At 40.3% G+C, this 13,030-nt stretch overlaps 2 protein-coding genes across 27 annotated transcripts in view; one reads left to right on the top strand and one right to left on the bottom strand.

Annotated features, from left to right (window-relative positions):
* Window positions 1–13,030, bottom strand: part of LOC122571673 (guanine nucleotide-binding protein G(q) subunit alpha) — a 61,544-nt gene that overhangs the window by 19,764 nt on the left and 28,750 nt on the right. The gene's annotated exons all lie outside the window — the stretch shown is intronic.
* The window catches only part of LOC122571675, a 30,774-nt gene that overhangs the window by 4,245 nt on the left and 13,499 nt on the right, over window positions 1–13,030 (top strand). For 15 of the 18 annotated variants that reach the window (XR_006318173.1, XR_006318170.1, XR_006318168.1 and 12 more), the window contains one exon: window positions 2,413–5,873. Coding sequence is in view for 4 of the 18 variants with exons in the window: in XM_043735742.1 (XP_043591677.1) it covers window positions 2,413–2,471 (59 nt within the window). In the remaining 14 variants the exon portion in view is untranslated. Of the gene's footprint in view, window positions 1–2,412; window positions 5,874–13,030 lie in introns of those variants that run through there. The other 3 variants (XR_006318162.1, XR_006318160.1, XR_006318161.1) reach the window with 2 other exon arrangements.

The following is a 13,030-nucleotide window of genomic DNA, read 5'->3' as shown; positions in this document are numbered from 1 at the left end:
CGTACGAGAGATCGACTATCAAACTCGGTCGAATGTCGCCTTCTTTTTTACGAAAAGTCGCATCGACTCTTTCCTCGCCAATTACTAAGAGCGATAAAGGGACATTGAAATAAATCGCGATAAACTTGCTCGGGGTGTAAGAAAATGATCTTTGGTAGGAACTTAGAAGAAACGATTAGGCGGATAATTGTCTTCTCAGCCTCGAGATTTCCTGTGTCTCTGACATCGGATGTACATTTTTCTGTGGTTCGGTGCGAGAACCAACAACGTCGAATTTTTGCGAAAATGGGTTAAACCCGGTATCGAGCTTGTAAACAATCGTGTATTCCATGTAAAGATACGAAAATTTCTAGTTCTATATAGGAATGACTATAATGACGTTCGTATAGAAATACCAAAGTCAACATGAAAAATAATAAGCAGCGTAAGCTTTCATTCTCTTGCTTTGTATTAGTAAAAGAGATTTGAAGCTAGAAAATCTTCTGTATCGGAACTTACTTGAGCATGAGTTCTTTAACATATCTCTAAGTGCTAATATGTCAACTTTTTAAATAACGAAATTTGTATTTGTTTCTTGCATTGAACAGCATTATCGCAGATATATATGCGTGGACTTTTTATGGGAAAGGAATATTAATAACGTAAAGTAAAATTAATTTAATCACTGCACGAGTTTTTATTATTAAATTTTTAGATATTAATTATATTTAGAGATTAATTACGATTTCAAAATCCATTCACGTGCGAGATTTCGACGAATGTTATATTTTTGTTGCAAAATCCAATTACGTAATTAATAACAGAATTAGAAGAAGTTTGTTTAAAATTAATAGCTTAAAGACTTTTCTTGTGCTGACGGTGATACGATAAACTTAGATTTCAAATGAATCAACATAATGCATTCATTTTGTAACGCGACTAAATGCATATCGATGGCAATGTCTATATCTATTAATTAAACAGCGGAGTTTAATGCTGATATTACTTCAGAAAAACAAGGCTTCGTTTACTTTTAATCAATAAAAGAGTCGTAATAGAATTTGAACGCTATTAACAACAACATTATTTATAGAAACGTAACTGACAAATTTATACAAAAATTGTATTTCTATTCTAAAGAAACAGCGAGTATTTGTTTATAATATTTTTTAAATAATACCGCGCGTTCGTATACATTTGAAATAATTTTTCATGTATGGCAAAATTAAATAATACATTTTTATTGATTAATATAATGTACGAGTAAATGCATTTTTATTTGCACATTTTATAAATCTCTGGAGTATTATTAAACTGATACTATGTGCTGCATCCTATGTACAGTACGCGTTATATTACATGTATTATATGAAAACATCGAAATGTACGGATGGTGCGATAAATTACTACCACGATGTATCAATAATACCACGTCTTTCAATTTTATAAAATAATCCGATAATCGCATTAAAAATATTTAATCTACTCGTACGTAGATATGATTAGTAACGTAAAGAAATATCGTAGATACGAATTGATCGTTCTACAGTTCGAATATATTGAAATCTTCGAACGATCGTCTCTTTAAAATTCAAACAAAACTTTTCCAGCTGAAATAAGAATAAAAATAAAATTGCCTGTACATCATATTAGAAAAGTGTGTTGGTCGTTAGTTTTATACAAAAATATTTATACTCGCCAGCTATATTTAAACACTGCTGCCTAACTTATACGACGATCTCGTCGGCACTCTACGTTCCACATAATCCAAGCAACAATTCTCCACCCTCCGTTGGAACTTCACTTAACACCTTGCCCGCAGGAATTTCCATGGCTAAAAAAGAGCGATATCCACGGGTTACATGCTATCGTTTGCTCGTGCTGTTCCAGGCAGCGAGCGAAATAATCAGCGCGAGATCTCGAACAAACGTGGCTCTCTCCTACGTACGAAAGGGTCTCTCTCTCTTTCTTTTCCCATTTTACTTATTTCCCTTCGCGGTTTCTGCCGTCGCGCAATTTCATTCTATAACTATAAATTAGACGCGTAATTTAAACACGTGGACGACTATTCTGGACGCGACGTCGTCTTACAGTGTCCCTTGAGAGTTCCACAGCAGGTCAGCTGCACGTTTCCTTTTTAGCCTTCGTTCAATCCGGCCTTTGTAGGTCTATTACAGGTTTATTTAATTAGCACGTTGTGCAACTCTTTTCTCATATGTTCGCGTCGCATTTCTCTTAGTTCTGCCTCGAATAATTCGTACCCCCATAACTTTCCGTGGAACGATGTTCGTTCCCGATGTATCACCGATGTCACTCACAACTGTCCTCAACGTTATCGATCGCAGTGATCCAAGTTTAGCGACGTTCTGCCGCTGTTGCCCGCGCTATTCCACCAGTCTGTGCGGCTTTCATACTTGTTTTCTACATTTCTAGATGCACGAAAGGAGACGACACGGAAACGGGCAGACGTGGAAAGGCTGGCGGTTGAATGAAGAAGGGACAGGCAGGGGAGCAGAGGGAGCAGCAAGGAGAGGCGAAGCTAAGGAAGAAACAGGAAGCCGAGCAGGAGAATGGCGGACAGACGGAGGAAGAGCGTGCAAGGGTGGTGCGAAACGTAGTACGATAACCGTATATATACGACGCTCCGCCAGTCTCATCGACCTAAAACCGAGGCGAACTCGGCGAGAGTGGCGGCGAGGCCGCGATGGAGACGCCGGCAGTGGTGTAACTCGCTGTGCAATCGGGGCTGCGAACGATATCGAATGAGCAAGCGAGACATCGGCCGAGATACGTGTGCGAAAAAGAAGAAAAGAAGAAGAGGGAGAAAAAGGAAGAGAGCGAGCAGCCAGCCGAGCAAACAAGTTAATGAATGAACGAACGGAATGGTGGGCGGGGCACGGCCACGTTCTTCCGTTGTACTTTCCGCGCCGCTGTCACCCAACACTCGCCTCGTTCTTATCGAGTCTACGAAGAGACGATTCTGTGGGAAAACCGAGGAAAACCGGTGTACGGCCGCCTCAGGAACCCGTCGACCACGCGTGTGCGTGCACGTTCGCACCTAGCCCCCGGATCAACGTGTGTGCTACATCGCTGCTATTGATTTTGTTCGGATACCCGCGTACCCCTGCTGCAACTCCGCCACGGAACCGACCAATGATACCTTAATAATTAACCGATTATGCAATCTCGGCTTTGGAATATCGCAGCAAATTGCTTCGTTGATGTCTTTTTGGGCGAGACGAAGCGGTCGTGTGGTCGTCCGAAGCAGCTGCTACTCCCTTCGTGTCTCTAAAACGGTTTAATTTTTACAAGATGGCTCGACCTTCGATTCTCAACGACTGGCTCGTCGAGAGAAAATTTTCAAAGGTACCTTGCATTGCAAATACACCGTCGTTGCGTTGTATCGTTACGAGCGATACGTTTGATGGAAAATGGTAGGTTCATGTTTGGATAATTAGCTTCCCTACCGTTAGATTGGTACGGAAGGTGTTATTGGTTTCGCTCCACTTTTATTAATAGCTGTATTAATGGTCGTTTGCTATGTATATTCCGCTGTTATGATTATTGCGCATTTGAAAAGTTGAGTAATATGTTGTAAAAAAGCGAATATACAAGCATTTTATTACTTTTCTCACGAAGTATCTTTTTAGGACACACTGTGCTGTATTCTGTATTTTATACACGCGAAGAAGTATCATTTGAGCTGCCGGAAGCCACGTCGTCGATCAAGTCCATAGTTTGTAAAAATTGAAAGCGTAGAGGATATAACGAATATAGAAGAAATTGACGACTCTGGATATTACTTTAGAAAATTTTCCTTGAAATTTGTTATCGTTTGCGCTATCTGCTTGTAACGAGGAAAATAGAAATAAGTCGTTTGTGTTTCGAGACGCTGGGTAGCAATTACGTACGCAAGCGACGAAATTGAAAAATCCACAAAGAGCGGAGCTGATCGGTTCGATCTCTGAGACACTCGCCCGCCTGTCGTATTGGCAAAAATCGATATATGGATTGTAGAAAAATAGAACATGAAACGTGATATTTAGATATAAAAATAAGCAATTAAAGATAAATTGATAAATTGGAAATTAGGTCCCAATTGAGGTATCCAATTTCCTCGACAAATACGAACGTATATCTGTTTCGCATTTTCGTGGAAAATAAAACTCTGCGAAAGTCAGCGAGAATTTTACGTACGCGCTCGAGCAGAAACATATTAAATATAATACACCTGCATGAACGCGATCAGGATTTTAATTAGGTGAACAATTCACCCGTATCGTAGAAACGTATCCGGCTTGCCGAATTTCTACGGTCGTAACCTCCGCCGATTAGAACACACTGCACCCGCGAGACCAATAACATTCAGTTTAGTAATTCATGCCTACACGAATACTTCGATTTTAGCAACCGGCGATTCGTTTCGGCTACCGCGCGCTAAATCAATCCTACGTTATACACCTTGCAATTATACCATAGAACGCGACACACCAGCGATTACGTGTCGCAGTTCAATCTAAAAAGATAATTTAGATCTAAAAAGATAATTTAAATTTAAAAAGATACGAGAACTCGCTCGAAAAATAAGGCATACAGAAAACTATTTCAAAATTCGCGCCACGGCGTGTAGTACGCTGGCAGATCTGCGTGGTCGGCAGCGCTAGGTGCGAACTTTTTCCAAAAATAATAAACAGCGTTCGTTTGTCCACGTTCGTCCAACCAAAATTATCGTCTGTCCAATCTTCGACAAAAAGTTATCAGCGAAATTCGATATGGGAACCGGTCGCGATCCACGGTTACCGATATTCTCGTGGCTCGTTCGAGTAATCGGACACTTCTTGCAGATAACACTGTCGGTGCAAAACATCGAGTCTCGCAGGAGCGAGAGAAGGCTCCTGCGACCTAAAATTATTCCGGACATTTCATTTGTTTCGATCGTTATGAGATTTTAAGCGTAAAAAAGATACAAACGCGTCAGAAGGTTTTCTACTTTTGCCACTGACATGGTCGACAACCGAGTGTAACGTTCATCTAAATTTGCAAACGCCGTATCAATCTCGTTTATCTCTAGATAACTTGTATAAGAAAACAAAGAATATTTTTCTTCAGCATGTTCTTTTTATTTTTCTTACAAAAGTATATTATACGATGTTGCCAGTAAGTACTGTCATAAATAAAACTGATGATATTTAGCATCCATTTAGCTGCTCGAGCATTTTTATCGTTTAACTTACATTGTTTTACACAGAGGATGTTGCGACGTTGCACGTACCTTTTAACGCTATTGGTAATTATTTACGAATGAAAATTGCTCTTAAATTCTACGCTACGGTGTCCCCATTGTAGGACGTTGTACGATAAAAAGAAAAAAACCAACATATTTGCTCGTTTCTGCACTTACAGTGTCGTCTAAGAGAAATCTTCAATTATTCGCATAAGCGCGATTGAACCACAAATATATAGAGGTCAGATGCATCGCCTATTGATCTTTAGTTATACGTAGATGTTGGAGTACTCGGCTAGCCGGGTATCAGCAGCTGTAACTCACGGTTGTGCCGTGCGGAAGGTTTCCAGGGCGGTGGAAGCTCCATCGTCGCCGCCACCACCGCCATCGCCATCGCTATCGCCACCGCCACCGCCACCGCCACCGCCATCGCCAGCACCAGGGGTGGGTCGATAGATGCCGACGTGGAAAGCAGGAGCGCTTTAGCCGTCCCAGCCGCAGCACCACCGCCCCGATATATTTACGCGCTACCCTTCTCTCTCTCTCTCTCTTGCTCTTCCTCTCTCGCATATTTTCTCCAACTACGCCGTTTTTCTGCTATCATTCTGCCGTTGCAAGTCGTTTCTTTCGTCTTGCCCTCGCGTATCAATTTGCCCAGAGTGTTTTATTTGAAAAATTCTCTGCTTTCCTTCGGTCATTCGGCGAAGTTGAGCTGCGTGGCGAAAGCGTCGGCGTGTTGGTGGCGAAGGCAGTGAAACTCCGTTTCGTCGGGAAAACGAGCTTCGATCTGCTGCGAAACGGATGGCGACTGATGCAATATTTGCCAATTTTCGAGACAGCAGCGCGAAAGTGCAGGCGAAGTTGATAGATAGAGAAAAGCGGAGATCTTGCCCGGAAGAAACGTGCCTACTCACGTTAGAAGGGTGCACGATCGATGTTCATGCTATTAGACGTTGTAGCGGAGAGGAAATATTGCTGCGATAAGTGGAGCAGCGAGATAAATCTACGTTAAAGGCTAAACGTTGTTTAGTCTGATGTATATATCTCTCAACAAATATTTGGCCGATAATCGACCAGCTTTGTCTTTTCCTGGCAAAACGGAAGAATGCTGTGACGCTTTTAATTTCGGTTCGATGATAGAAATGTTCGTCGTGTCGATCCTCGTAAATGTAACTGTCGTACAATGATAAAACAGAAAACTATGTTTGTACGAACTTGTAGAAATTTGATAAAGATTGTGCTCGTAGATCGGTTGAATTTTCATTCGGCCGTAAGTTAAGCTCTACGTGCACCACTTTTCGTGATACCGATTTCATTGCGAGTCTAGTTTCTAACTATTAGATTTAGATCGCACTGTTTCCTAAGAAATTGGGACATTTCACAGAGATCATCTTTGTCAGGGGCGGCCAGATCTGCCTATTATATGGCAATTATTCTTCGTGCGAATCAGAAAATACTGGATTTTCTATTTTCCGAACGGAAAGATCGAATCGCTAAAGAAAGCAATTCGTACGCCTTTTACGTAAATTTAGTTAAACGAGACGAACGAAGTGGTAGGCAAGAAACGTTATTTCTGCGAAAAGTGTCATCGTTAACGGACAATAATATGCTATTTCGTTACTGCTAAATATAATTCCGATGCATTTGTAATACGGTAAATCGACGTAATTGATAGAGCACGGTAATTACGGGGAAGCAAAAGCGAATAAATCTCGTACGAGGATTTTCATTTGAATATCGATAAACGCAAGTCGATCGTGAAAAATGAACAGACATCGCGGAATACTCGACGAGATAACGATAATTTTCGATCGCGAGCGCACGTGTCGCTCACTACCATTGAACGCGACATTAATTATTACGCTGAAATTGAATTATACAGTCGCAAATTAGGATACCACGATGACGCTTGTCATCGTACTATCGCGTTAACGTACAATTACAGAAAACTGCGTTCCGTTGCAGAGCGAGAAAGGCAGATTCGTAAAACGGCAGATATATCCAATTTCGACACAATAGTCGGCCGAAAGAATTATTACGCCCAATGACTAATTCGCTATCGAATGACCCAATTGTGTACAACGGCTTACAATCACGCTGCGTCAGTATTTACAACACCTGTACAAAGTATCATCGAGATCGTTTCAGCTGTTTCGAAATAATCGGCGACCGAGCGCCGACGAATACGCCGGATGGAATGTTCGCCTCTTTCGATTATCTTCTTTCCTTCGTCGCTTTTCAACAGAACAAATTCACCGTGGAAATTTCACGCAAATCTCTGTCGTCGATTATCATCGTTGCGTTTCTTACGGGACACGCAAGCGTCTCTCTCGTACACCGTGCAATGGCCAAATATCTGCAGGCTTTTCGTTAAACATACGTTAAAAAAGCAGCAGCAAAAACAATAGCAATTATCTGGCAAGAAGAACAAACAAACGAAAGACTCGCGCGACCCGAAACCAAAGACAACTGAGCAAATTAACGCGCGATATTGCCGGTTATAAATTTCAGTTTTCAGTTTGTAATCTCGACGAACGTGACAATCTCGCTGACTGATTCTCGAAACCGGCGACCTTTAAATAATTAGTCGTCCGCTTCCACGATTCCACGAATGGAACTGGCGTTAGATTTCGAGTAAATTACTCGTAACGAAGAAAAAAATATATACTCGTGCGCCTCCATACGCCAGACATATTTGTTTCTTCCCAAAGGCTAATTGCAAACTGCCTCCACTTTTATTGTTTTTTATCGTGGACGTGTAACGCGATCAATTGGACTATTCATGGAAAAACCGTGCTACAAAAATGTTCGTTCCCAAGGCTAAATTAATTGTTCCACTAGTTCGATTAAGGCTCGATGAACAACCAAATCGCTCGAGCTAATTATTCTCCAATTACTCTAATTAGTGTAATTTTTTCCAACAATGTCTTTTTCTCTCTCTCTATCTCTCGTATATCTGACACGTATACCGTGTGTTCTTTTTACTTTTTTCTTTTCATTCGTAAATCGCAAGAACTTCGCGACAATATTAAGATATAATATTACGCAATTTACTGCCATACTATCTGCGGTTCACAGTTATCTCGCTCTCGTCAGGTTTACATTCGACAATATTGTTCTTTCATTAGCAACGATGTTAAACGCCTGACAATAAATAGAACGTTTTGAAGAAGAAATATTAGCTTTGGTAACCAACTTTGACAAATTAATGCTCTATCCGCACAATGTTGCTTAGCGTGGTCGTCGTGAAAATATAGCTGCGCCACGGCAAACGCAACGAGGAAAACGATCGGATCGTCGGCCAGATTTCCCAGCGTTAGCCGAATTAAGGGACGATACGTTTATACTAACTGGCGGTGCAATTTCTAAATTTAAGATCGGACACGTTACGAATGAAAATCAATACTAAACGTGTATTTTATGACAGCGCCAGATGTCATTCCGATATTTCGCGTTTCTAGCTCGAAGGACGTGGTTACGATAATCGAAAATATTCCGCCGGTCGTCGTAATAACGCGATGGTTCCGGTTAAGCCTCCACGCACGAGCAGCTGCCTCTTCGTACGCGTACTTTTTATCACATCAACAATTTGTCAAATCAAATTCACACAAGCGTGCATATAGAAACAACTAACGTAAGATCGTGTTGGTGATATTTTTGTAAAATCGAAACGCATAAAAATGATGCAGCAGTGATTCGTCGATCCTACGCTACGACATTTCAATTCTTACAGTTCTGATAGTTGAACAAAATATGTAAAATTATATATATATTAGAAGATATAATAAACAGATAGTAGAGGACATTTTTCATCCATTTTCATTGATCACTGGTGTGACAAAAGGTTTCAAAAGTATCGTATCTTCGTAAACAACAAATAGGAGTCGTGCTGTATTTTTTAAATATATCTACAGCTTATACGAACGTAAAAATTTGAATAATCGATGAATATTTTTATAATAAGAGAACCGATGGATCTGAATCTTTTCACAGCGAACTGAAGAAGAAAGATGGAATAATATCGGCGTCAGAAGAACGCAACAAGTACTTTGTTTAAAGGATAACAGCCATACAGGCGGATTTGTAAAACTGTACACTTGCAAAGTACTTACTTTGGCGGATAGCACGTATACAGCGACGTAATAATATCACATCACTGAAAGCGAAGTGAAGCGAAGCTTTCTTTTTCGAGCAAACGAAACGAAAATCTTGTGGTTAAGTAAATGACACGACTAACAGTTAAATGAAAAGCGCGTTCCCTTGAACGGAGCTCGAAATTTGTATTCCGTTTTGAAGGGATTCATCTCGGCGTATAAATCACATCGATAAGATCACATGTGACGCAATATACTCACACACAAGCATTAAAAAACCAAAAGAAAGGAGTATGAAAATGCGAACATGAAGAAGAACATCGAACGAGCGACGAGATGCATGTGAAAATCAGCCGCCTGATTTTGTAAAGTGACTTACGGTGTAACATCGATACTTTTAGCCTAACGCGACTTTGGATAAATCGTTATTTCTGGCGTCGCAATATTTACTCGGCATTTTGCGTAACAGGTTTCATTTTGAAACGTCGTAAAAGGTAATTTGGAAGCAAATAAGAGATTTAACGAATTCCGTCATAGATACCGATGTGTGAAAGTATAACACTGATGCGTAATACATGATGCATAAGTAGATAAAAAGTATTTGTCTCGCTATAAAATTGCGTTTTATTACAGCGATCAAGTATCCGGTTGAAAAAACCTCTCACTCTTATCATCAGCAGTTTTACGAATGCTCCGATAAATCGCAGCCTCGAGAACCTACACGAGAGGAAAGAAAATTCTGTAATTTGTTTCCAACAAACGCGACGAATCCACGTCTTTTATCGCAAAATTTCCGTCAAAATTCAAGGAACAGAGAACCTGCGTAATTCTAAAAATTACGACAACTTGAATGGGAGCGCGCATATCTCTCTATTCAGATATGTGTAATTTTCTATGCTACGCTAGATTAGCCGCGTAGTAGTGACACACATATATGAGTATGAGTGTGTTGCAACGTGCGTGCACAGCGTCTCGTAAAACGGAAGAATGCAACTGTTCCGTTGGTTGTATGGTGAAGAAGATGGTGAGACAAAGAGAGCGCCGAGGCGCGTGCAAATATGTATCGACGAATATCTCGTAAATCACATATTAAATAAATGTGAAGCTATTTTGATATCAATTCTAAGTGTAATTTGAGTGTCCCTGTACATTTATTTATTTGTATTTATTACAAAACTACCACTGCCAATTCGGATAGAGCTGATAAAGAGATCGGAATTCTGACAAGAAACGTTAATTGCAATATTCATAGTTCAAGTTGCTGTTGCTACAAAAGAAGGTTTGGAATCTAACTACGAACGATGGACATCAAAAGAACACGTTATTATTAAAAATATATCAGCCGACGAGATCGCGCGGTTTCTTGCGCTTGTTTGTTGGCTGCCGATGTTTACGCAAGTTCCAATTTTCGCTGAACGCGACGAAAGAAATAGAACTTGTCTCGTCGTCTAAATATCCTAACGGATACTGTGTACTTCTATGTTTCGTATATTTCTGTATACTTTTATACGTCGTACTACTTTTGTATCTTCGGATCTCGCAGAAATCCAGACGAATCTCTAGTCTTCAGAAACGCAGAAATTTATCGCGTGGTGTCCACGCACCTTCTCAATTCCGCATTTCCGAAACTCGACGCCTTTTTGCCATAAACCAATATGCCAGCCAATTGTGCGGTTGCACATTATCGTGCGAGGAAATTCCGTCGAAAGCATTTGCCATAGAATGGAGAAGTCGATGGTCTATTGGAGCAAGATCCGACGAATAGAAAGGATGCTGAGGAATCTTCTATCCAACATCTTCAATGGCCACTTGCTACCTTGCGCTATGAGATGCAGCGCTATCGCGACGAAAGACTAGCCGATAGACATGCTGCGGATTCAGACGTTTTTCACCGATTGCTGGATCCAGACCGTACGATTCTCCAGTCAGCGTGCCATTTCTGTTTAATAATTCATAACGAAGAATCCGCTCGATAAGCCAGCAAACAGCATAACAAAGCTTTTCTAGCTTTTTCGCGCGATGTACTGTCTGCTCATCGTTGTTTGCTCATCCTCGCATCCGCTTTACGTTCACACGAACACATCATTTTTCATCACCTGCGATGATTAGGCTAAAGATAGTCGACGATATTAATATGCAAGACAGTGTGTAGCTGTCGAGGAGACGCGTTATGGTTCGCTGATTTTTATTCCGCCGACCCGAGCTATAGGGTACACACGAGCCAAATTGTTACACCTGTCTCGTCGCAATTAAGACGATTGGCCACAATCTTTCACGGGCGTCCGTTTCTTTTTTTCTTTCTCTTCTTTCTCTTTTTCTCTTCTTCGAGTAATTTGCGAGTTTAGCTGCGAGCTTTTAGAAACGAAAGTCTCGAGTAACTCGTCACCGGGATTACAGTTTATCATTTAGGACAAACTTGTCCTTCTGAAAAATATCTTGGTTATTTTAGCGACGACGTAACTCTTACCACACGTAATGTAAACATTTTAGGCAACTTCAACGGGTTTACAACCGGGATTCAACTGGGAATAACACGTGTCGAAGATATTTGCTTTTATCCACTCGAGCTCCCATCGTGTTACAATCGAACGTTTCACGATTTTTACAGTAAATTAAAGTTGTCGTGCGAGTTTCCATAGAATTTATATTTATCCCGTCAAAATTTTAATAACTCCGTGCCGTATGAAAATACGTAATAACAGAGTTAACTGTAATTTCTCGAATTTCCCTTTTACATATAAACTGCAATATTAATTAAGATTACAGTTTTAATCCGCCGTTCAAAATACAATTTTTCAAGCGACCTATGTTTCCTACGTTAGAAGACTTTTCTGCGGCCGAACGAAAAATCAGGCGGCGATTATAACACGAAAAGGATAAAAGAGCGTTTTGCTTGCGAAATGAAATCTTATTGACTAATCTGATATAAATGGCAATTACAACAAAATATATCTAGCTAGCTCGAATATAACGATAATAATAGGGATAGCGCTGGAGAAAATAAAATCTCATTGCTTTTCGTTCATTATTTTTAACCGTAGACTTGTAGCGACCTTCGACTTTTTGCCAACGGTTCGAACTTTTATAAAAATTCTTTCTTACACGATCGACCGTTTAATAACGTTATCGCTGTGGTTGGAGCGCGCCTGAATCACAGTATATACAGAGCATTTGGTTTACTGCTGATTATCGGTTTTAATGGTAAATAATGAGCGGAGCGAATCAGTCAAGATATCTCGTACGATCTCGTAACCTATGGATCGTCGTTCCTTTAAACGAAGTTAAACGGTCACGCCGGCCAGTCGTTGTCAATTAAATGTCATATTACAACATCAATGCAGCCGGACACAATGCCATTAACGACCGACTGACCTCACGCGATTTACAATTAACTAATATCGCGCTGGATCACTCCGATTAACAAAGCGAATTTTTCTTTATCGGTTGGTCTGGCCTTTCCAATCCAACGATGTGTTTCTTTTCTTTTTCTCTTTTTTTTTTCTTCCACGAAGAAACGAAAAGAAGAAAAGCACTGCAGAATGCAATTTCTGACATAGAAATACTGCGATAGAGCATGACTCAACTTTGTTTAAATTTGTTTGCAAATTGTTCCTAGAAATGTTCTATTTGATATTTTCGTCTCTGGCAAGAAACCGAAAGAATGATTCTCTTCTATTCGTATAATATTCCGAGTAACTTTTGCATTAAAATAAAGTAGTTTTACAAGAGATGG

This window comes from Bombus pyrosoma, linkage group LG10, assembly GCF_014825855.1.
Source record: "Bombus pyrosoma isolate SC7728 linkage group LG10, ASM1482585v1, whole genome shotgun sequence".
NCBI classification, from domain to species: domain Eukaryota; kingdom Metazoa; phylum Arthropoda; class Insecta; order Hymenoptera; family Apidae; genus Bombus; species Bombus pyrosoma.
The sequence above is the reverse complement of the archived record's forward strand: the minus strand, read 5'-3'. Positions and strand labels throughout refer to the sequence as shown.